Below are 25,355 nucleotides of genomic sequence, written 5' to 3'. Positions count from 1 at the left end.
ATTACACAGTCTGGTGGGTGACAAGCTGGCTAGAGGGTTGTACCCAGAGAGTGGTAGTGGATGGGTCAATATCGACCTGGAAGGACGTGGGCAGTGAGGTACCGCAGGGCTCAGTCCTTGGATTGATACTCTTCAATGTCTTCATCAGTGACTTGGATGAGGGAATGAAGTGTACTCTGTCCAAGTTTGTGGTTGATACAAAACTGTGGGGAGAAGTAGACAAACCGGAGGGCAGGGAACAACTACAGGCAGACGTGGACAGGTTGGACAAATGAGCAGAAAACAATAGCATGCGATTTAACAAGGAGAAATGCAAAGTGCTGCATCTAGGGAGGAAAAATGTCCAGCACACCTACTGCCTAGGAAATGACCTGTTCGGCAGCACGGAAGTGGAAAGGGATCTCGGGAATCCTAGTGGACACCAAGACGAACATGAGTTGTCAGTGTGACGAAGTCATCAGCAAAGCTAACTGGACTTCATCGTGCATCATCAGCAGGTGTATGACAAACAGAACCAAGGAGGTGACACTTCCCCTCTATTGGGTACTGGTCAGACCGCAGTTGGAATACTGCGTGCAGTTTTGGGCACCACACTTCAAGAGGGATGTGGATAACCTGGAGAGGGTCCAGAGAAGGGCCACTCATATGGTTAAGGTCTTGCAGGCCAAGCCCTACAAGGAGAGACGAGGGCACCTGGACCTCTTCAGCCTCCGCAAGAGAAGGTTGAGAGGCGACCTTGTGCCTGCCTATAAATTAATCATGGGGGCTCAGAAGGGAATTGGTGAGGCTCTTCTCACCAAGGCGCTCCTGGGGGTTACAAGAAATAATGGCCATAAGTTAGCAGAGAGCAGTTTTAGATTGGACATTAGGAGGAACTTCTTCACAGTTAGTGGCCAAAATCTGGAATGGACTCCCAAGGGAAGTGGTACTCTCCCCTACCCTGGGGGTCTTCCAGAGGAGGTTAGATAGGCATCTGGCTGGGGTTATCTGAACCCAGCACTCTTTCCTGCCTATGCAGGGGGTCGGATTCGATGATCTATTGAGGTCCCTTCCGGCCCTTACATCTATGAATCTGTGCTGGAAGACCATGTGATTTCCAGCCAGATATGATGTCTGTGGTTTTTTTGAAGCTCCAGAAAAATGCTGCTAGTATTAGTTTGCGTTAGTCTGGAAATTACTGCAGAATTCACTTAATGTTATCACCAAAATTAATTCTCAAAATTGTAGAATTTCACTGGCCACTTTAATATATCAGCTCTCTGAAATCTTTTTATTGGTACAAGAACTAATATTTGCAGGTATAAAAATCCAGTGACTTTCTTAAGTATGCCTAATCTGATCCTTTTTTGTCTTTTTTCCTTAAATGACATAATGAAAGCTGTTTGAAAAAATCATCGTTCTCCTATATTCTATAGATTTTCTCTGGACTTGTAGGATTGAGGAAGATCTGCAATCATCCTGATCTTTTCTCTGGTGGCCCCAAGGTCTTGAAAAGTGTACCAGATAATGAAATAGATGAAGTGGATCAGTTTGGATATTGGAAACGTTCTGGAAAAATGATAGTGGTAGAATCACTGCTGAAAATATGGCATAAGCAGGGTCACAGAGTGCTGCTGTTTACTCAGTCAAGACAGGTAAGAACATCTTAGAATCATATAAACATAGGGCTGGAAGGGAGCTCAAGATAGGATCATCCCTATCTATAGTATTCTTGACAAGTGTTGATCTAACCCTGGGGTCAGCAACATTTTCAGGAGGCAAGCCAGAATGACCCAAGTCAGTAGGTCAGTGCTAGGATCTATCTGCAGCATGGTGTGGACGAAACACTTGGTCACAGTACAGCATAAGCAAAGCCTAGCACCACCAAAGCCCTTGACAGGCTAGAACCTGTAGCTCCATGGGCCTGATTCAGCCCATGGGTGACTCCTGGTTGAACCTGTTCTTAAAAACTATGGGGACAACCTTATGTGCAGCAGTAAGTTTACTAGATAAACTTAACACAGTTGTGTATTAGAAAACAAAATTCCAGTGCCCCTGAAAAGTGTCAATGATGAAACATTCCTTTAGTTTCTTGTGTTTGGTAACTGGAGACTAGGGGTGCCTGTACATGTGTGGGGATGCTGCTCTGGTATGCTGTAGTTACAGCACATCAGAGCAAGCTTGATTAATCAAGTCTCCTGGAGCATGATAATTAACCTGTTCCTGCAGCCTCCATGCCTCATGCATTCAACTCCTGTGCTTCAAAATGGCACTGGTGGGGGCACTTTAAGACTCATCAAATGAGCATGAGTTAGTGTCCCTGCTGTCATTTTGAAGCATGTGGGATGCTGAATACATGAGACACTGCAGGTGCTTTAATTTAGAGTAGTTCTTGAGCCATTCTAATTAAAGCGCCCCTCCCACCCCTAAGCATGTATAAAGATGCCCTAGATGTCTATTCCATGAAAATTCTTAGAGGGACTTTATATGCTGAGTGTAGTTAAATATATTTTGGGTAAATATTGCTCTCAGGTTTACCAGTGTACATCCAGAATAATTCCTTTTAGCCATTGATGTAACTGAGTTGCATTTGGTTCAGAACAACAGTACAAATAACTGTAAGATAAGGAATTGCAGTTAATGGATTTGGTATTGTCAGTCAATTTCTGACAGGGGGTGCAATTTGCTACATACTATGAATGAAGTTAATTCGCCCTCTCTTAGAATTGTACTCCTATGCTGTTCAGTGGGAGTTCTAACCATTTTAGAGAGTTTGAGTTTGTTTGTTTTTTGTTTTTTCCTGGAAAGGCCTGAACTGTCCATTTAATTGCCATTTTGGTTAATACTAGAAATGCTTATGATATGACATGCTATTCAGTTAAATTTCATGCTCGGATTTCATTAGAATCTTTCTATAACAACAGATGCTACACATCCTTGAAGCGTTTTTGAGAGACAGAAACTATTCCTACCTCAAGATGGATGGTACCACAACAATCGCATCCAGACAGCCTCTTATAACAAGATACAATGAGGTGCGAAATTGCAGCCCTCCCATAAATTCTTACCAGTGATTGATGCTTGAGGGTCAATCAAAATAGACTGCTTTTAACTATTTGCTCTGGTGCATTTGAAAGCATTTCTTCCATTTCAGTAGTTACTATAGCTTAAATCTCTGGGTGGGTAGGATCTCTTAAGCTTTTGGAGTTCTGAATCAAGACAAACTGTTTCTCTTGAGGTAAGGAGTAAGAGAAAGAAATTGCCATTTTTTGCCTAAATTGAAGCTTGGTTCTCTGAACCAAGGCCCAGGACTGAATAAGAAATGTTCTTGTAAAAGAATGAATAAACATTGTTGAGTTGAATAAATTGTTGAATTAATAAACTACTTGAGTTTGTCTAATAAAAGGTGTCAGCTTTACCTGAAGAACCTACGTCCTTAGACCAACACGGCTACCCCCTATATCCCTGAACAAACATTAGGCTTTAATATGTGACTTCTGGTCAAAAAACTGAATAAGTAAACAAGGCAACATTAGGCATATCCTGATCCCTTTACATCTTTGTCAGATTTGCTGACTTGACTGACAGAATTGTGTTTTTGTGCTTGTTAGCTGTGCACAGTCAGTGCTGCCATGGAAGATCAAGTTAGATAGTACCGACTGATGCATCACCAACAGGAGGGATAATTATGGTCTTGTAGAATCAATGTTACTCTATATGAAGTGGCAGAGAGAGTTTTCTACACCAGCCTATATCATTCTCCATTGAAACAACCATTGCCACTACTAAGGTGCCAACATAGCCGCAGGCGATCAGTTTCTAGCTCAGGAGGAGCTAGCTTAAACTCAGCCCAGGTAATATTGAAGCAACACTAGTGGGAAGGGAGGAGTGTTTTAAGCTCTACCATATCGCTATTCCTCCATTTAAGGCTTGCAAGCGCATTTGTCAAAGCAGAATGAAGCCTCTGGACCCAGTTTTGCCGGGAAGGGGCAGCATCTAAAAATGCTGTCTCTATTCTCTAGGTTCCTAAAAAATTCAACTTCTCTTCCCAGATAAGGACTGCCAAAATAATCCATGCATGTGTTAGCTCCAGGTTAGATTCCTATAGCTTACTGTACCTAAAGCTGTGTGCATAGCCTCCAGCTAATAGGGAATGTGTCTGTCTCCTGCATGATCTACAGTGCCTACTTCACTGGTTCCAAGTTACCTTTTGGTAGCAGTGTAATACCATGGTCCAACTTTTCTAAGCAATTAAAAAGTCAAACTCCAGCTACATTAGATCATATTTTGATCTAATGACCTACTGTAACAGTTGTATTTTTCTGGAACAACAAAGATCACAAAGCCCGGGATGAAATGTGAGATTTGGGGACAATGCATTCTTTACTAATAGAATCTAAGTATGGAATTAACTTCCAACAGATAGATGATGAAACAAGAGTGACAAAAATGTTAAACTCTGCAAGAACCCAGAATGAAATCCTTAGAGTGCTGTTTCCAGAGAGTTTGTGGTATAGGTGCACGTCATTATTTCATTGTGAATATTTAAATTAGAGCTAGACTGCAGATTAATTTTGGTTTTCTACTTCTATGTTACTGACTAAAGTGGACCACACTTTCTTACATAAAAATACACAATTGGTCTATACAGAATTAGCAGGAGAAAAGTAACATTCTACTTTAATAATTAAGCTTTGCTAAATTCTGTCTTGTATTGCATATGTTACAGGATAAATCCATATTTATTTTTCTTCTTACAACTCGAGTTGGTGGCATTGGAATCAACCTGACAGGTGCTGACAGGGTTATTATCTATGATCCTGACTGGAATCCCAGTACAGACACACAGGTTGGTGTTGCTTGGTTCATCATGTTCCATTTAACAGCCAAATTGAAAGAAATGGGGGTTGAAAGAAGAGGGGGCTTCTTAAATTTTTTTCTGAACTATCTAGTGAGATTCAGGACATGTCTACGTGAGATGCTTTACACGCAGTAGACTAATCTACTGAGCAGTAAAGTGTCATATATGTGGAGCATTTACAGCACAGTAAATAAGGCTACTGCACAATTATCTAGTACCTGTAAATACAGGTACTTACTACACAGTACTGCATGTATAGACACAAGGAATAAATTTGCTTCCAGTCAGCATAGGCAGAAGGGGGGCACAGGAGACACGGAGCTTTCTGTCCCTGGTCCTGGTGCTGCTCAGCTTCTGGCTACCCCCCAGGAGTCAGAAGCTGATAACCGCCAGGACTGGGGATCTCTCTGCTCTCTATCCTGGCTCCCAGTACAGACCTGGAAGCTCCAGAGAGTGAGTGCTAGGTCTCCAGAGCATCTCTGCGCAGCGCAGAGCTGGGAACTCCAGCACCCACTCCCTCTCCCGAGTTCCCACCTCCACACCCACGCAGAGCTGTTTGAGGGGGCAGGCATGTCTGGGAACCCAAGCAGGGCAGCTGCCAGTGAGCCCTGTACCCCCACCCCACCTGCCCTGTTCAGCAGGGGACTGGACAGGAACTATCCCACAAGCAGGGCAGCTGCCAGCAAGCCCCCTGCCAAGTGGCTCAACAGCATCAGCAGCAACACCCTCCTCCTCCCCTTTTAAAGCACATAAAATGTACATTGGTGCCATATCCTGAGTGGAAGTTGCCATTATGCTGGTATTGTTGAAGAACTGGTCTTATCTATGAGTGTAATAGGGCTTTGAGAATTCTTGCCCCATTTGAATGGATGAGACTGTAGGAAATTTCTTTTAATTTGGGGCATTTTTTTTTTTTAGCAATTTCATAGTTCATTTTAGTCAAATATTAAAATAGCCTACATATCTCAAAACTAGTTTAAAATCGCTCTTTCTTCTTGTGTTCGTGAGCTGCCTTCTGTAAATTCATCATTGAAAATATCAGGGTATGTATGTTAGTTTCCTCTTTGTAAATATAGTTTAATTTTCTGTTTATTGGGAGGAAATAGGACTTCAGTCAACTGTCAGCACAAGTCGTTGAAAATTCTTGCACATACATTCTGAGTGATCCAGATTGTTCAATGTAGGAAATACTTCCTAAAACCCAATGAGGAATTACGAAGTCTTCTTACTAATTAAATTGAGAAAAAAGGAAAAGTTTCTGGACAATACGTGAATAAAATCTAGTTAATGTATGAAATGGATCTTAATTTGAGATATGGTTATCCAAGGGGCAACATTATCCTGCATTAACTTTTAATTCTAACTGTTGGATAAAGTCATTTATCACTTTAGAATCAGATTCTTAAAATTGTTTACCTCTTTTTTTGAGCTGTCTTTCCATCAGCATAGAAATGTGGTTATTATAATCTCTCAAACTGTGCTAGTTTCCAAAGTACATTTAGAACACGTTGGTGCCAGTAGTTCACTGTGTATACAGCCCTTTATTTCTGAAAGGTAGTTTCTGCTAAATAAAACTTTCATGCTATATAGGCTCGAGAGCGTGCTTGGAGAATAGGTCAGACGAAACAGGTGACTGTGTACAGGCTTCTTACTGCAGGTACAATAGAAGAGAAGATTTACCACAGGTAAGTGGTACTGATATTCATTGATAACTTAACTGTCTTAAGCAGGTGAATGTCTGTTGGAGCCCCCTTTTAAAATTCTGCCACCAAATGGGTGATAAGAATTGAAGGATTTGATAGTATTATGAAAAAATGTAATCGGGTTATAACTTTGTTGAATGTAGCTGTAATGTTCTACCCACCCACCCCCCTCTCTTTTTTCCAAAAAAGAACTGTCAGAAATTAACATTTACATTTTGTGTGAGGAACTATGATAACTGCAGTTTCTGCCATTTAAGCTTTGGACAGGTAAAAGCAAAAATAAACTATGCAAACCACAAGGAGCAGAATACAGTAATTAGCACTCAGCTCCCAAGCTGCTGCCACTAAGTTAATTAAAACAAGAAAGAATTTTTTTCCCCCTTCATTCTGCCTTAAAAAAAGGTGTATATTTTGTTCTGGGGTTCAGAAAATACAATATTTTTCATCAGCAGATCTTAGCGCATTGTTATCATACCATCTCTACAAGCAGGGACACTGAACCACAGGAAGATAGGGTGACTTCCCCACTGTCCCTCACCAGGCCAAGAACAGAACTAGTAGTAGGAGACAGGTTTCCTTAAGCCCATAGACCAGCATTCACTTCATAAGCCATATCTCCCCTCATTAATTTCTATGAGAGCAGTTAAGCAAATGCTTGTTGCTCATTTTTTGCCCCTTAGAGCAGTTTCCATACTTAGTGAATCTTTATAAACACCATTTAGTACTCTGAAAAGTGTGCTGCCTTTAAAACAAAAAATACTTGAATGACACTAAAGTATGTTACCTTGCCAATATTAAAAAAAAAACTGTTTAGCAGATCTGCTCCCTGAGGGTGTCGAGACATAAGTCCAATGACTTCATTACCAAAGACAGGCTACTGTTCTTATTATTTGTTAGATGTGCAAAACCAGAGCAACCATAAATTAGTGAACTGCATTCTGTTAATTCTGGTGGACTACCAGCAGTTTCATTTACACATTTTTCAGTCAGATACATGAGCACAAACAAACACAGGGTGCAGGAGTCAGGATTTAAAGTACAATTTAAATATTATCAAACGTTTTATAAATCATTTTCTTGTCTGCCAAAATCTGATTTCAGGAGTCAGCATTTGATAAAACCTTTTAATACAGCTAATTCTCTCATTAATATTGCATCCAAGGCCTTGTGGGTTCTGTGTCCCTCCCCACATACCCAGGTGTACTGTCATTCCTTCCCTAACTTGAAACAACAAGATTTCTAGAATTTTGCACAGTACATATATAACTTGTGATCAGTAAGGAAAAAAAAAGAACGAAATCAATAGTTACTCTGAAAATATTAAAGTGAACCAAAGTCGTCAAACATAGCTGTTTAATATTTAGATATGTTTAGAATGCAAGCAACATATCTAATATATGTACATGCAACCCCCACTTAATGCTGTTTCACTTAGCACTATTTTGCTATAACGCTCATTTGAAATTAATACCTGATTTCACTTAGCGCTCAGCAAGTTTTGTTATAACACTCGTGGTCGCCATCTTGGGTCATTAAAAACAATTGCGGTCACCATCTTGGGTCGTCAGATTCTTTTGGTTTCGCTTAACGCTCATTTAGCTTAACACTTGTTTTTTCAGGAACCAGTTAAAAGCACTAAGCAGGGATTGCCTGTACCTGTAAATCAAGGGTGTCAAACTCTGGTCCTAAAGGCTGGATGAGTGGCTCAAGGATCAGGCTCACAGACCCTTCCCCTCACTCCTACCCTGGCATACTGAATCCAACACCCACTCCAGCCAATCTGGGACCTGCATTGCATGTGTCACAGAACCTGGAGTGGGTGGAATGGGCACTGTGTGCAGAGCAGTCTGCTTGGGGACATGGAGCATAGATCACAGTCTGCACCACACACAGCACCAGCGCTGAGAACCGCTGCACGTGGCACCCACTCCAGCCAGTCTTGGACCTGCACTGCACCGCTGCACATGCGGGCACTATATGTAGTGCGGGTTCCAGACTAGAGCAGGTACTGCAGTCGCATGTAGTACAGTCTGATCACAGTGGGTGCTGCATGCAGCACGGTGCTGACTCTGGCCAGTCTGGAATCTGTGCTGTACACCCCAATTGCTCCAGGACCTGTGCCACACATGCCGACCTGTATGGCACAGTCCTGGATCAGCCAGAGTGGGCACTGCATGCCTGGTCCCTGACCGTGGGGGTGGTCTGGCATGCAGTATGCTCCATGTGGCCTGTTTAGACCCAAGAGCAGCACTGAGAACCAGATCATGGGGCTCTATGGGCTATAAGTTTGACACCTCTGCAATAAAGCCCTAACTCTTAGTTTTCCTCTCCACTCAACTGTCTTCTAAATAGTAAGCCTCATTCATGTAAATTCAAAATGATAGTACTTTGACGTTACCTGGCTATGCATTTCCCTTTACAATAAAGCCCTCTTTTTAAAATGCAGATAAATGAAAAAGTATGTAATAAAATGTCAACAGTTTATTGAGTCCATTTCCCAATCGCCTTACCACATAGACATAAAGTTTCCACTGCTATTTGGCTTGCATCCCACCATCAAACTTTGCTTTGAATGACCCTGACCACACAGAGGAAGTGGGGCCTAAGGGTCTGAACAGTCAGAGTTATTTTCAGAAAGAAATCACCTTTTACTTGTTGCCTCAGTTTCTTTGTCTGTGAAATGCAGATAATTCTGATAATCTTCAGAATCCTTTGGGAGGCTAAATTGGGTATTCTAATCTGCTTTGAAATGGAAACAATTGTATTACTGTACTGGGGTGTAGTTCAAAACCATGCTAGTGAGAAATGTGTTTGAACATAGATTTTTCCCCACATGGTCCTATCGGGGCCTAACTGTGGTATGGACAAGAGGAAAAGATTTTGAGAATCAGTTTGCAACCCAAGCAGGAAATGTCTGCTTTGGATGGAAAAAATTGCTATAAAAAACCACACAGGATAGATGAGCATAACTGCAGGGATGGGTTAAAGCTAAACAAAAGTCTAAATGTATCACTGCCAAATATATTGGTCTGGCAGCGGAGCCAACTACTCCCTAACTCTGATTTTTTTTAAATCTGTTTTAACAGAAATTATCTAGTCTGTGCCATCAGATGCTATCAGGCTCTATGCTGGTGCATTGCCTCTTTCCATCTCAGCCCATTCAGCCAACGTCGTGGCATTAAAATATAATCATTCTAATGGGCCCCCACTCTTTCATTGAGCTTTACTGTAGTGTATACCAGGTTTTCAGTTTTAATGTACAAAACATTCCTAGCCGTGAAGTTTTTTACAACTTAAGATAAGTGATGTCTCGTAGGACATTTCAGGATGGTGGCTACCCAGTGTGTTATGGGATTGCTGAAATGCAATAAATTCCTATGGTTAACAATTTAGTGGATTGTTTAAAAGTTACCATAACTCAGATTGTCTCTGTAAAGCAAGCATCTTCCTCCTACTGCTTAATTGTTCTGTAGGGTAAAATTTGTGTTGACAGAATTTCTCTTTGAGCATTTTATTCGATAGTTAAACATAGCTAGATATTGTTTCATATATAGAACAATTGTATTTTTTTCCAGACAAATCTTCAAACAGTTTTTAACAAACAGAGTGTTGAAAGATCCAAAACAAAGGCGATTTTTCAAATCCAATGATCTTTATGAACTTTTCACTCTGAGCAGCCCAGACGGGTCTCAAGGAACAGAAACTAGTGCTATTTTCGCAGGTATGAGAAATATTTTTCCTTAACTATACACATGATTTTTATACAATGAGACCGTTCAAAATGTTTAATTATTAAAATCAATTTCATACATATAACAGGTACTGGGTCAGATGTTCAAGCTCCAAAACGTCAATCAAAACAAAAATTTGCAAAGCCACCTGATAATTCTTCTGAAAGTGGTCTCCATCTTAAAGGACACATTTCATCTAAATACAGCAAGCCCTCATGTTCTCCTTCAACAGGACATCTAACTAATTCCTCTGAAGGAGTTGAGGCAGTTGGCAAAACCAAAGGAAACTCTGATACGTTTAACCCAAATTGTGTTACAGAAGATGATTCACAAGTACTTCATAATATGGATTCATTGGTTAAGGGTGAAGAGAAGAGTTTAGACACAGCTGACAGGTCTGTGTTACAACCACTCCCAGGGAATGCTGGGACTCCAGAGAACCTTGGATTCATTAGTGAAGTTCATGGAGCATCTGGTGTAAGTATTGAGAGGGGAACCGACAGCTCACAGGAAAAGCAGAAAGCAGATTTTGAAGTTGGACAGTTAGGTAATAATCATTATAAATGCACCTCAAAAACAAAACACAGCATAGATATGCTGGCACGTGAGGGCTGCAAGAATAACCAAAAGAAGACAAAAACTAAAAAAGATGCCAAATTTGAAGGGGAACGCATCTCACACCTAGTGAAACAAAAACAATACAGGAAAGAGGACAATGAAGAGGAGGATGATCAAAAAAAGAATGATGATTATGTCTTGGAGAAACTTTTCAAAAAGTCAGGTAACCTTTTTATTCATTTGTACAATGCCAGTTTAAGAAACATACATAAAATCTACATGAATGGGCTGTCATCATTGTGAGTGCTAGTAACTCTAATCCAATAGAGGATACACAGGGCGGTGTGAAACGTCAGTAGCCAATTCGATTTGGAGGCGATTTGGCAGCCAAATCTCCGAATCGAACTGGGAGACGCATTAAAAGGTCTGAATCAATTCAGAACCCTCCAAATCAATTCAGAGAAATTTGGAGATTTGGCTTTAGACTATATAGGCAGCAGTCCTCAATGACACTGGACACAGCTGCCTCCAGCTGATCTGTTACAATGGGCAGAGTGGGGAAGGGAAAGGGGCATGGGAGGGGGGGGCAGAACAGATCAATACCCCCACAGCAAAGGAAGGAATGGGGCTAAAACAAGCTGTCCAGCCAGGGCAGGGGGTGCAGGACTTGGGGAGGGGGGCTCCCACCACTGCATGCTGCCTGTCCGGGAGCTGCTCTTCCAATGACTCCTCTGGTGGCTCTCACCATTGGTCCGGGAGGGCATGGGAGCAGGTGTTTCCCCTGGATTTGCTCAGGGCGGGCTGGGCAAATTCCCTGTAGCCCCCTGTGCTGGTTCCACCCTGATCCAGGTGCATGTGCCCACCTCCATGCCCTGCCAGTGCTCGCCCAGTTGGGCAGGGCAAAGCACAGTTTGTCCAGGTGGCGCAGGGAGGCTGAAGTGGCGCTGTGCAGTTTGTCTGAGGCAGCACAGTGGCATTATTCCGCACCTCCCCGCCCCAGCTGGGCAAGTGGCGGGAAGGCATAGCCCCTGCTCCCAGCACTTTCCCCCGTCTATCTGGAGTGCAGCCTGGCCCACCCTGTGCAGATGTAGGGGCACACATCTGCTCCCGTGCCCTCCCAGACTAGCGGCGAGAGTTGCCAAAGGCACCACTGAAAGAGGAGCTCCTGGACCGGCAGCACACAGTGGTGTGCAATGGCAGGAGCTCCCCTCCCTCACTGTGGGGCATTGATTTGCCCCCTCCACATACCTCCCTTCCCTCCCCCCTCTGCCCACCACAATAGACTTACCAGCTGGAGGCCACTGTGTCCAATGTCATTGAAGACTGCTGTCTGTATAGTCTATGGCCGAATCTTCAGATCTAAATCGGCCAAATTGAATCAGGACAGTGATTTGGATCACTGAATCAAATCACTGTACCTCTGAATCGGCTGAATCTGAATCAAATACTTGCTGCTTTGCACAGGACAGCAGTATTCATGAGCTCTGATGTTCTGAAGTTACTACTTAATCAAGAATAGTATCCTTCAAATTGACAAGATGAATTAGTGTGTGCTCAGAAATACAGCTAAACTAATGGTAACTGGGAGAAGTATAAATGCATGAATTTTGATTCCAACACCACTAGAAATATTTTATTCCCAATATTATTTCAATTATTTCATTTCAAGTGACAATAGTGAAATGTTGAACATGTCTACAATATACTAAAATGGATAAGGTTGAAAAAAAACGACTAGCTGTTTCCTCCTTGTATGTGCCTCATCAGGAGTACACAGTGTTATGAAGCATGATGTTATTATGGAAGCTTCCAGTCCAGATTACGTGCTAATGGAAGCAGAAGCAAACCGAGTGGCCCAGGATGCCTTAAGAGCCTTAAAGATCTCCCGACAGCGATGTTTAGGAGCAGCTTTTGGTGTGCCAACCTGGACAGGCAGCAGTGGGCTATCTGGTGCCCCATCAGGAATAAAGTAAAATTTAGTTTCCACATTTTTTGCGATCTGTAGCAGTGGGTGTTTAATAGGTTGGTTTTGTACTGGCTAATGTGTGCTGGATTTGAATCAAAAACTTTTAAAATATTTACTAGATGAAATATAATCAGATTTGTAAGATTGCTTAGAAATATTTTGTTTAAAATTTTCAAGACAGTTTTTCAATACTTTCTTTTCAAGTGACTTAGACACTTAGAAAAGACATTTGCAAGTGGAGCTTTAGTTCCTAGATCCTTTAAATGTTTTTGAAAATTTTCCCAAATCACAGAGGAGAGATGATGAGAATAAAATTAGAATTATTCAGGGGTCACTATAAATTAATGTTTAGCCTGTGAGTATACCGCTTTCATATTGTTAATCCCTCAAGCGAAGTAGTTTCATAGATTTCATAGACATTTGGGCTGGAAGGGGCCCTGGAGGATCATCGAGTCCAGCCCCCCTGTCCCAGGGGCAGGAAGTCAGCAGGGATCGTAGGATCCCAGCAAGGTAAGCATCCAATTTTGAAGGCGTTCAAAGTAGGCACTTGAACCGCCTCAGGTGGCAGTCTGTTTCAAACCTTGGGGGCTCAGACAGTGAAGAAGTTCTTTATTATGTCCAGCCTGAACCGGTCACAGTGGAGTTTGTGACCGTTTGATCTTGTCATCCCTTGGGGGGCTCTGGTGAACGGTTGTTCCCCCAGATCCTGATGAGCACCCCTGATAAACTTATAGGTGGCCACCAGATCACCCCTGAGCCTGCACTTTTCCAGGCTGAATAGCCCCATTGCTCTCAGCCTCTCATCATAAGGTCTGTTTTCCTGCCCTCTGATCATGTGCATGGCTCTCCTCTGCACCCTCTCAAGCTTCTCCGCATGCTTTCTGAATTGAGGAGCCCAAACTTGGGCGCAGTCCTCCAGCTGCGGCCTCACCAAGGCTGAGTACAAGGGGAGAATGACGTCCCGGGATCTGCTTGAGAAGCATCTGTGGATGCAAGCCAGCATTTTGCTCACTTTACTAGCTGCAGCATCACACTGAAGGCTCATGTTCATCTTGTGGTCAACCATGACCCCCAAGTCCCTTTCATCTGTAGTGCTAACCAGCGTAGTACTACTGAGCCTATAAGCATGGTGCAGGTTTTTCCTCCCAAGGTGGAGAACCTTGCATTTTTCAGTGTTGAACACCATCAGGTTCTTGTCCGCCCATTTCATGAGTCTGTCCAGATCTGCCTGGATCACCCTCTTGTCCTCAGGTGTGGCTGCTTTACCCCAGAGTTTGGTGTCATTGGCGAACTTGGCCAGTCTGCTTCTGACACCAATGTCTACATCATCGATGTAGATGTTAAACAGTATAGGCCCTAGGACAGAGCCTTGTGTGACCCCACTGGTCACAGGGCACCATGATGATTGACTTCTGTCAACCACCACCCTTTGGGTCCAAGCATGGAGCCAATTCCCCAGCCAGCGGATCATGGTGACGTCAAAGCCACAGTTAGCCAGTTTAACCAAGAGGTGATCGTGGGATACCAGATGAAAGGCTTTTTTAAAGTCAAGGCATATGACATCAATCTCTTCCCCTTTTTCCAGGTGATAAGTCACCTGGTCATAAAAGGAAATTAGATTGGTCAAGCAAGACCTACCCACAACAAACCCATGCTGGGTATCCCTCAGGATATTGCCTTCATCTAGTCTGTTAAGGATGGTCTCCTTGATGATCTTTTCTGAGACTTTCCCCAGGACAGAGGTCAGGCTGATGGGCCTGTAATTTGTTGGATCTACTTTCCTCCCTTTCTTGAAGATGGGCACCACATTGGCCCTCTTCCAATCATCAGGCACTTCACCAGAGCACCAAGAACTCTCAAAGATCCGTGCCAGGGGCTGAGCTATGATGCTCACCAGCTCCCTGAGTACCCTTGGGTGTAACCCATCAGTGCCACGTGACTTGAAGGTATCCAGCCTGTCAAGGTGTTCCTTCATGAGGTCAACTTCGATGGAGGGCAAGGAATCTCCCTTGCCCGGGCCTCCCTGACCCATAGTGGGCAGGGCCATGGGGCTGATGAAAAACTGATGCAGAGTACCCATTTAGTATGTTTGCTTTTTCCTGGGCGTCAGTTGCCCCATCTGGTTTAGCAGGGGTCCAATGTTGCCCCTGCTTTTCCTCCGGCTCCCCATATATCTAAAAAAGGACTTTTTATAGTTAAACGAGAGACCTTCAAGAAGCGCGTAGGAACTCCAGTATGTATTTATAGAGTTTACCAAGTGAAAAATCCTTTGGTCTGTCTTGGGTCTGTTCTGAAAACTTGAGGGTGACATTAGGTGGTTTTCAGTGGTGACACATAGGGGGTGCACATGTACCCCCTGAGAGCACTGGTGCACCTCTTGACACACAGCGCTCCCCACTTAGGTGATGCCCACCCCTGCAAGCACCGACCAGGGAGTGGAAGCGCCAGGTGAAGTGCCAATGACACTTCTGGGAGCGCCGCTCATGCTCCCCGGTCAGTGAGATCAGCCGCAGGGGGGACCCCTCTACCTGGTCAGCGAGATCAGCTGTGGAGGGGGCACTCACCCCCCCCGACTCAGGTGGCACCAGTTGCCTACAGTGGTTTTGTACCATTTTTCGTAGGCACAAGTAGGGGCAAGTTTAACAACTATCATAAACAGGGATCCTGGTTTTCCCTGATAAAAAATAAATAAATAATAATAATTACAAATTCTCTGATAAAACCCCCAAAATCCATGATTAAAATTAAAGCGCAACCCCCAGCCTACACACAGAGGTACAGACACACACTCCAACAGGTAAGTATGTAGGGGAAAGGGAAGGGGCTAGGAGGGGCCAAATTGAGAATGGTGGGGGAGGGAGCAGGGCCGGAGAGGGCAAGGGCAGCAGTGCTCTGCGAGCTGCACACAAGCTACCTGGCCAGCCAGAGAAGGGGGGGCTGTGGCTCACATGTGGTAGCCACCACCACTGCTGCTCCCTGCTTGCTTGTGGAGCCATGCAGCCAGCCGCAAGGAGGCAGTGCGAGACACGGTAGTGGTGGTGGCAAAGCAGTGGCTCCGCAGGCAAGCAGCACAGGGCAGTGGTGCACCTCTGCCGGCTGGGCAACTTGTGTGAAGCCCACAGAGGGGCATTGCTGCCCTGCGCCGCTTGCCTAGAGCTGTGCAGCCGTGGGCCTGTGCCTATGAAGCCATGTGGCCGGCCACAGAAAGGCACCGGCCACAGGAAGGCAGTGTGAGGTGCGGCAGCAGCAGTGTCAGTGCAGTGGTGGCCGCTGTGCCATGTGCAAGGGCCCCCCCACCCCGGCGCAGCCATGCCCCATGCTGCCCTGCCACAGCCAGCTGCACGGCCCTGCAGGCAAGTGGCACAAAAGCAGCGGGGGGGGAGGCCCTTGCACATGGGACAGCGGCCACCACTGCACCGCCATCACTGCTGCCGCACCCCACACTGCCTTCCTGTGGGGGGAAGCCCCAAGCCAGCTTCCCCCCAATGCCTGAAGTGACAGGATCCGTAGTATTCAGGGAAGGTTCTTAGAACCCCTATAACAGTAATAAAAGCAAAAGCTTTGTTATGCCTTTTTAGGGGGATTTTGTAATGCAGGGTTATACAACTCAAACTCTTAGTGCCACTTAAAGTGCACTTTCCACTGCAGGGCCCTCACTTGTGGGAACTGCTCTGATCAGCTATATGCTGTCAGCACATTTCTAAGCTCAATAGTGCACATGAAGTCTCATACACAGATGAATGAATCATTGTGTAGGGAAGATGGAGAACTTGCTGTTTTGCTTTTCAAATTCTTTTTTGTTTAACATAATATTTTCATAAAGAATTATGGCAAGCCACTGAGGTTGCACTGGCAAGCTGCATGTTATAGATACCTCTGTCATAATGAATTTTTGCTTGTTTTTTTAGGAGTAGGTTTGGCCAAAAGAAAAATCCTATGCTACGAGACCCATCTCCTGGAAAAAAATGCAAGGTAGGTACACACCTGAGAACCTTACTTTCAGTAACTGATGTAAGTAAAACCTCTTAGCTCTAGCTCTTAGCTCTTCAGAATGTATGTCTCGGAAACAGTTGTCATTATTCAGTATCAGTGACAGCCAAATTTTTTGGTAAGCATGCTACACATTAAGCCCAACACCCTCCCTAAGTGCCACTTCAATCCCCTTCCCCCATCCAATCTACTGCTCTGCTTGCTGCTGCCTGCCTTTTGTTTCCTGCCTTATTTACCTTTTTTGATATCTGCTGCCTCTTTTTGCCACTGTGCTGCCTGCCCCCTCCCTGATCTGCTATTTGCCACACACAGGTTGGCCACCCCTGGTCTTATGCAGAATTCCGATAAGTTTGAAAAGTCTTCAAGTATGCCTAAATAATTTCCTCCCCACCCCCCAAAAATGTAGCATCGAAACAAATCTAATTGAGATGAAATTGTCTTGGGCCCTTACTACGTTACATATATTATACGATTAACTGGTGAATCACACAATAAATTCAAACTAACCATACATGCAAAATAATTATTACATGATAAAAATGACTATCCAGCTATAAAAAGAGCCAACCAGCTATAAATTAGTGTTTGAAAGTGTGTAACAACTTTTATAGCTGGTTTCCAGCCAGCACTAGTTTGAATATGTAGCAAGGCCCTTGGATTCATCATGTTCTGTTTACTTTCATTTGAGACCCAGAGATCTTTGTAGTTTCCTAGTTAGTGAAATATAGAATTGAGCTAAGATAACACCGTATTGATTCTGGTGTGTATTACTTCATGTAGCTGTCTTCTACAATTTTTTGTTAGTTTTTTTTAATTTACATGGCAGGGAGATTTAATTAAGAAAGTTGAGTGAATTTCAAAATCCATCTTTTTCCAAACTGTGTTTCTTTGCAGGAGGTTGATAATATAAAGAAAGAGAATATGAAGAAGAGCATTTCCAGCATGCATTTTGATGGGAAAACGGAAGCAGGAGAGTCATCATCCAGTGTACTAGATTCATCATCTTTGTTAGCTAAGATGAAGGCTAGGAACCACCTTATATTACCTCAGAGGACAGAGAACGAAGGCATTGAGAATCATCAGCAAGCTTCTGCTCCTCTTCCAGCCTCAACAGAGCATGATGACTTGCTAGTGGATGTTCGAAACTTTATTGCATTCCAGGCTTGTGTAGATGGACAGGCCAGTACTCAGGAGATACTGGAGGCATTTGAGTCCAAGTTATCGTCAGCACAGTCTTGTGTCTTTCGAGAACTTCTGAGAAATCTTTGTATTTTCCATAGAAGTCCAAATGGTGAAGGTATTTGGAAATTAAAGCCAGAATTCCGCTGACTCTTTGGTCAGGGGTCCACCTGTGCGTAAACCAAGACGGTTTCCAAGGATTTTTTATTTATCTTTTAAAAGGGGGGATTTTATTGTGTTTAATATTTTAATTGCTAACTTGCACAGCATGGTGCCACACTTAAAAATCTGCCTTAGTGAAGAGGCATAATGACAGATTTCTTCTTTATACTATTTATATGAAAGTGTTACCTACCTCACAGTTAAAACAATACAAAAAGCAGCATCTTTATTTTCAAAGAATCTGAATACAAATGCACTGGGGACCACGCTAAGTTCTTATTGCAGTAAGAACCAGGGATGTTGTCATATTTTAGCCAATTTATGTGAGATTCAATGAGTTATTCTGTCTTTTATATTCTGTACATTACTTGAATGGTCATATGGAGACACAGCATGCTGCCAAACAGATATTAATAATGAATGGGTAAGGTAGTATGTGAAGGTAATTTCTTTATACTGATATCAAGAAATCACTGTAAGGGAATAAGGGGATTTGCTTGTTGGGGTGTGCTGGCAAAATCAGAAGCAATTAATGTATGAAATTTGACATGTATCAGTAATTAACCTGGGGAAAAACTTACTGCCATAAAAGTTTAATTGCAATAATAGAGAGCCTGGCAGAGCATCTGCATGACTTGGGAGAGACTGGTAATGGGTTATAAAAGAACCCTTTTATCCATTCAAATCCAGCCTCAGCCCCCTCACATTTAACTGCTATAATACTTACTACCATAGAAGTCAATTAAGATGTTAGTGAAAAGCCTGTCTGGTAATGAAGTTTGGTTCATATTGGTATATTGTGGCTCTTGTTTCCATAACATAAAAACTTGCCACACTTGGCACTGTTACCTGTTTTCAGTCTCAAGAAAGTCTAAGAAGTGAATTGGCTATGGAGGTCGTGCTATCATTAATCATTATGCCTGTAGGTACAATCATTACAGGTAAAGGTTGAGGAATATTTTGAGTGTCATATTGTTCCTGTTCTGTAGATAAAAAGAAATCTTAAGTCTCCATGGCTGCTAGGCCAGCAATAAATGAATTTGAGGTTTTAAAAAAAAAATGTACTAATTGTAGTAAAGCTAACTTTTATACTGGGCAGTGCCTGCTTGCATCTGTTCTCAAAATGCCCGTGGGCTAGACAGAAAAATCTTAGTAGAAAACTTGCAAGAATGCCATTTTGTAAGATCCTTGCAGCAGCAGTGGGAAGTTTAATGTATAAATTAAACAAAAAATGGCCACATGCCACCAGTGACTTCCTTCTCCCTGTCGCTGTACCAAAGCTGATCAGCTTTAGAGCTTTGTTTCCATGTATTAACAATAAGCAATTTCTATTCAATTTCCCAATAAAATACAAGAACAAGCAAAGTGTAAGGGTGAGTGGTGAAGTAAGAATAAAAAGTTCTTTTCTTGCTCTGGAACAAGCAGAAAAATAGCCCTTGAGCTTTTTCCAAGTCTTCTGCTTACATTTTACCTGGAAGAAGTTTTAAAAAAGTCATTTTTTGTTTGGAACAGTCCAGAAATGAAATGTAAACTTCTTGACTACAGCAAAAATGTGAATGTGACTTCTAAATATCAGAATTCAGGTGCCCTAATTCAAATACTTTCAGTCTTTAAGGCATAGTTCATCTTCTAAAAAAAGCAGAAATCTGTAGTTTTCTCATCTCATTTGACTTTTTTTTTTTTTGATGAACATGGACCTGTACATAACTTTAACTCTTCAGCCTTTATAAGCTTAATAAAACGTCAGTAGAATGAAACAAACACCTCTTAGAAGAGTGCTTTATCTCCAGTCTTTTTTTTTTGCTGTTAGGTTATGTTTTCAAGCCTGAACTTATGTTGTGCTTAATTCAGATTAAGAATTGTAATGGTTTTTCATGTCAATTGAAAGTGAAAAATCCTAGCATTCTAAGTTTCTTTCTAACCGTTAATTTAAGGAGGATTTTTAAAGATTGAATAAGCATTTTCTGAAACACTGTCCTGTCCGTTTTGGCCAAGGGGACAGAACAAGGAACAACGTTCTTAAATTGCAAAAAGGGAAATTTACATGGAATATTAGGAAGAACTTTCTCATAATTAGATGGGTTAAGCACTGGTACAGCCTTCCTAGAGAGGTTGTAGAAGTTTAAGAGCAAGATAGATAAATAATTTGTCTTAGATGGTTTAGACAGGGATGATCCTGCCTCGATCAGAGATAGTACTAGATCACCTCTTGAGGTCCTTCTCAAGCACTACTTTTCTGTCATTCTGTAAAATGAAGAGAAGTTCAATTTTGAAAGTAACTTTAGGCACTAAACCCACCTCTCCATGTTACAGCTATTGTGCAATTAATGGGTTAATTGTGCAATTATACTAAGACCAGCTACACATGCAGAGTACCTGTCGCACAGTAACAAGTTCAAACCAGCTATAAAGATAGACCTCACATATGTGTACTAACTTCATAGCTGGTTGCTATCCAGCTTTAATTTGCATGTGTAGCAGGGTTTCCCCTGCAGGTGGGGACCCAGTAAGGTGATGGGGCTCCCAGCCACAGGGGTGCATCCTGCCCATCTGAGACCGGAAGTCCAGCAGCTGAGGAGACTCTAAGCCCCTGCAGTGCCTGGCAGCTGTGGGACTCTGGGTCCTGCCAACCATAAGGTGAACCTGCAATTTCCCAGCCCTGTGGGGCTCCACACACCCACGGCTGGGAATTCGCAGCAACTGCGATCTCCCACCCATGGGGGGTGGGGACTCCACAGTTGCTGGGGTTAAGAGTCCCATTAGCTGATGGGACTCACAGCCCTGGCTGCATTTAGGGCACAGGTGAGGCTGAGAGTCCTGTCAGCTGCAAGAATTGGCTATTTGCTGGTGCAAGGGGAGTCCAGGATGGCAATCCTGGGATCTCCCTGTTCCAGCAATAAGGCATGAGAGGATCTTATGCTTGATGCTGCAGTCATGCCTCCTGCCATGCACATCACAGCAGGAGGCACAATCATGTAGGTCGTATGTTGGATCTTATCATGCTTTTACCTGCATGTGTAAAGGGGGCCTTAGGAATCTAAAATGAAAGTCTGCAGGACTAAAAGGGTTTATCCAGACATGATATTCATTCTGGAATAAGGAAGGGGGCAAATATAAAGGGGAATATACCTATTATGAAATAACCTCATTTGTGTGAATTCTTATTCCAGAATAAGAGTTTGGATTCTTTTGATTTAGCTCAGGGAAAGGGCTATATGTTGCCAGCATAGCTCATGCTGGAGGGCAGGGAGGCGCTGCATGTTGCAGGCAGTGGGCTACATGGCACCAGTACAGTGCAGGGAATCCTGCAGAGGTGGCCACCCCTCAGTATGTGGCCCTGCCTTTTGTGGCCCAAGGGCTGCACACCAGCACCATGTGCAAGCCCTGGGTGTGTCAGAGTTGGATAGCCTTGCCTGATTTAGCTTAATGTACATTCAAAACCATCTCTTCCGTACATAGAGTTATTCTGGAGTGGCCTATTCCAGAATAATACCATGCATAGATAAGCACTTACATTCCTAAGTCTGTTTTCAAAATGTGGCTTGGAGATCTAAACGTACGTAGGCTGTGTACATAAATGTCTCTTTTGAGACAGGGTTGTGCAGGGGTCAAAATACACATGGCTCAATAGATATTAACCTTCCAAATTGTATTGCTGCACCTCTGCCAGTAAGTGGTGAGCAAGAGTACGCAGCCTGGCCAGCCTATCCCAGGAATGACTCACAATAATCCACTCATGTCCATCTTCCAGAAAAAAGCAATAGCATATTTTATCCCACAAACTTCAGAGGGACTTGAAATGGAACAACAGATTTGCATGTTTGTAGGATCCCAGGACAAATACAATGTCAATTTACATCCTTAGAAAAATTCAGCATATACCCACATTTTCAGTTCAAGAACATAAATGCCACATTGAGTCAGAGCAGTGGTCCATCTAGCCCAGTATCTTTGGCAACAAGCTATACTTTAGAGAGGGAACACTGAACAGGATATATGTAGGGCAGTAGTGCCCAACTGTCTGGCCCTGAGCACCACATAAGTGGCACAAGGCCAATTCACAGACAGAATCGCATGTGTGGGTGGTACATAGGCTTGGTCTATTTGTGTGACCCTGTGTGCTGGTCTGATTCCATGCACCCAGATCTGGCACTGCCCATGCACAGGACCATATTATCTAGCCTGCAAGGCTCCCCACGGGTCGACAAATTCAGTGTCAGGGAAGCAGCAATTGAGGCTGCTACCACTGCTGACAAATTTTTGCATCAATGGGTAGCCTGGCAAGTTGGTTGACTTGAAGGTTGAGCACCACTGATCTATAGCGATTTTGTGTTCATTACCAGGGATCCAGGTTTTCCATTTCCCATGGAAAAAAGGAGTAAACCATGGATTTTGCCTTTTACCAGAGGCAAATGCGTATTTCTCATTTTACCAGAGAAACCCACGGATTTTGCCATTTTGCAATGAGCTCCCTGCAGGCTAGGAGGGAGTGTGAGGAAAGCAGAAAGACAGGGGTGCCACATCCATAGACATGCATGTGGCTCCAAGCAGTCTGCAGAGAAGCTCTAATAGGTAAGTGGGGGTGGGGAAAGGGGGATTGAGGCTCCTGTAGGGAGGGAGCTGGGCAGGGCTGGGGCCACGGGCAGGTGGGGTTTGGGGCCCAGGGATGAAATGTATAACTATGGGGCCCCAGCAGGGAGCAGGATGGGGCCACGGGTGGCTCGTGATGCGGAGGGGAAGGGCCACTGGCACGTGCACTCCCAGGGGGCAGGGGAGACCCGCGCCCCCCAGATCTGTACTGAGGGCAGGTACAGGCTGTAGGCTCAAGCTCCCATTCTGCTTCCCTCCTCCAGAGCCTCCCCACCCTGATGGGCATGACCCAGTACAGCTGGGGACAGCTGGGTGGTGTGGAGATTCCTCGCTGATACGCACTTACCTCCTCTTCCCCCTTCTCCCCGCCCCCACCCCGCTGCCCTGGCAACATGCCTCCAGTGCTTGCCACTGCCCTCAATGCAGCCCTGCGCACAGGAGGTGTATCACCTGGGCAGGGGCAGCGACAGTGAGGAGGTTTTCTGCGCCAGGTCACAGGGGAGGAAAGCAGGGCAGCAGGGAACAGCAGCAAGCAGGGGGCATGCTGTTCCCTGCCGCCTTCACCCAGCGTGGCAGGGAGCTGAGAAGCTGCTTTAGAAAACCGCCTTGCCACTGCTTGTCCCCCCTGCTGCCCCAGCAACACACTTCCTGCACACGGGACTGCGCCTCACAAACCAGCAGGTGCTGGAGGAACATCTTTTCTGTTTTTTTTGCACCGGTCCTGGAAGCACTGCAATACCAGGTCAATGCATGGAGTGGATGGAGCACGCTCCGGTTCCACCACCCAATACCAAAAAGAATCTGTTCAATATAGACCTCCTATGGAGGACATATCAAAGACAATTACCCTGGGAAAACCACCTGATTGATCATGGTGTCTCCCCTGCCAGGTAAGTATGTGTATGTAAGTATGCCAGGTAAGTATGTAAGTATGTTCCCCTGCTGGAGGAACATCACCAGGGCAGCAGGGGGAGGAAGCTTGCAGCGGTGAAGAATCCCTGCACTGCCCCACTGTCCCCAGCTGCATTAGGTCATGCCGCTGGGCTGGGGAGGCCCCAGGGGAAGGAAGCAGGGCAGGACCTTGGGCCTGCAGCCTGTGCCTGCCCCGGGTACAAATCTGGGAGGCATGGGTCTCTCCTGCCCCCTGGGAGTGCACACCGCAGCAGGGAACCGGCCCTCTCCCGGATGAGCCACCCATGACCCCATCCTGCTTCCTGCTGGGGCCCTGCAGCTGCGCATTGCAGCCTTGGGCCCCAAGCCCCTCCCAACTAGGCAGCAACCTCAGCCTGCGCCTGCCTTGGGTGCAGATCTGGGGGGCACAGGTCCTCCCTGCCCCCTGGGAGTGCACACAGTGGCGGGGAGCCGTCCAAGCCCACAGCAGAGGGAAGTGGAGGCAGGGGGCCATGGACCTGGGTCCATACCTCTGGCAGCTGGGGGTCCTTCTGGCAGGGCTGAGGGAGCAGGGGCTGTGGTGGTGGGGGGGGGCTTTAATTTTAATCTTGGATTTTGGGGGTTTAGCAGAGAATTTGTGATTTTATTTTTTTTATCAGGGAAAACAAGGACCCCTTTTCATTACCCTTCTTGGCATCCATCATCATTGGTTTAGAGATGCCAGAGAATATATCTCTGACTGTTCTATTTAATAACAGCTATTAATAGATCTACCATCCACGTATTTGTCTAGTCTCTTTCTGAACCTGGTCATCTGCCTCTACAACCTCTTGTAGTTCCACAAGCTAACTACACGCTGTGTAAAAAAGGATTTGTCAGTTTTATACCTGTATCCTATTTTCAGTTGGTGCCCCGTAGTTCTAGTATAGAATCATAGAAAATTAGGGTTGGAAGGGACCTTGGGAGGTCATCTAGTCCAAACCCCTGCTCAAAGCAGGACTGTCCCCAACTACATCATCCCATCCAAGTATCCTGGGACTTGGTGAATAACTGCTGTCTATTCACTTTGTCCACATCCTTCATGATCATGTTAGACTTTTACTATATCTACCCTCAGCCTTCTTTTCAAAAGGAAGAGTCTTACCCTTTTTAGATTCTCTGGGTATGACAACTGCTCCATATCCCTACTCACTTTTGTTGTCCTTTTGTGGACCTTTTCTAATTCTACTACATTATTTGTGAGATGTGGAGACCAGAACTGCACACAGTATTCAAGATGTGGGCATACCAAGGCTTTGGCCAGGCACATAGACATTTAGTTTGTCCTGGGGGAGTTGCTGCCTCCCCTGGAGAACCCATGAGTGTAGAGATGTTCAGGCTTTCTCTCCCAGAGTAAAACTACCCATTCCAAAAGAAAAATAACCTGGGAACAACCAGGGTTGAATCACTCCTAGGACAGTTCTCCTGGGAGAGTGAATGTCTGTACATGCTGTGGCTTCTCTCAGAAGAGCACATAGTCCTCCAGCATCTCCCTTCTTCCTCTCCCCTCCCAGGGATGTCACTGGATAGACTCTGCTACTCCAGCAAGGAGCAGAGCACACTCCTTCCACAATCCCCACGTTATGCTGCAAGGAAATACAGGCTGACCATAGCCAGTTTGGGTCAGCCAATCACGGCTGCCCTATGCAATGCTGCCATTTATTGCCAGGCAGACTACTGAGAAATGTGTTCACAAGGTCCTCCTC

The 25,355-nt window shown here is 44.4% G+C and overlaps 1 protein-coding gene and 1 pseudogene across 1 annotated transcript in view; one reads left to right on the top strand and one right to left on the bottom strand.

Moving 5' to 3' along the window:
* The window catches only part of ERCC6 (ERCC excision repair 6, chromatin remodeling factor), a 78,465-nt gene extending 58,575 nt beyond the window's left edge, over positions 1–19,890 (top strand). Inside the window, exons 13-21 of the mRNA XM_090056533.1 lie at positions 1,416–1,634; positions 2,904–3,014; positions 4,709–4,828; positions 6,431–6,525; positions 10,119–10,264; positions 10,363–11,055; positions 12,600–12,801; positions 16,707–16,770; positions 17,683–19,890. Coding sequence (XP_089912659.1) covers positions 1,416–1,634; positions 2,904–3,014; positions 4,709–4,828; positions 6,431–6,525; positions 10,119–10,264; positions 10,363–11,055; positions 12,600–12,801; positions 16,707–16,770; positions 17,683–18,117 — 2,085 coding nt within the window. The 3' untranslated portion in view covers positions 18,118–19,890. The remainder of the gene's footprint in view (positions 1–1,415; positions 1,635–2,903; positions 3,015–4,708; positions 4,829–6,430; positions 6,526–10,118; positions 10,265–10,362; positions 11,056–12,599; positions 12,802–16,706; positions 16,771–17,682) is intronic.
* Positions 19,891–23,424: 3,534 nt separating this feature from the next.
* Positions 23,425–23,597, bottom strand: LOC149859591 (U2 spliceosomal RNA; annotated as a pseudogene).
* Positions 23,598–25,355: the final 1,758 nt, after the last annotated feature.

Source organism: Crocodylus siamensis, chromosome 7 (genome assembly GCF_052110815.1).
Source record: "Crocodylus siamensis isolate JL-2025a chromosome 7, ASM5211081v1, whole genome shotgun sequence".
NCBI classification, from domain to species: Eukaryota; Metazoa; Chordata; order Crocodylia; family Crocodylidae; genus Crocodylus; species Crocodylus siamensis.
This window is presented reverse-complemented; position numbering and strand designations above follow the sequence as displayed.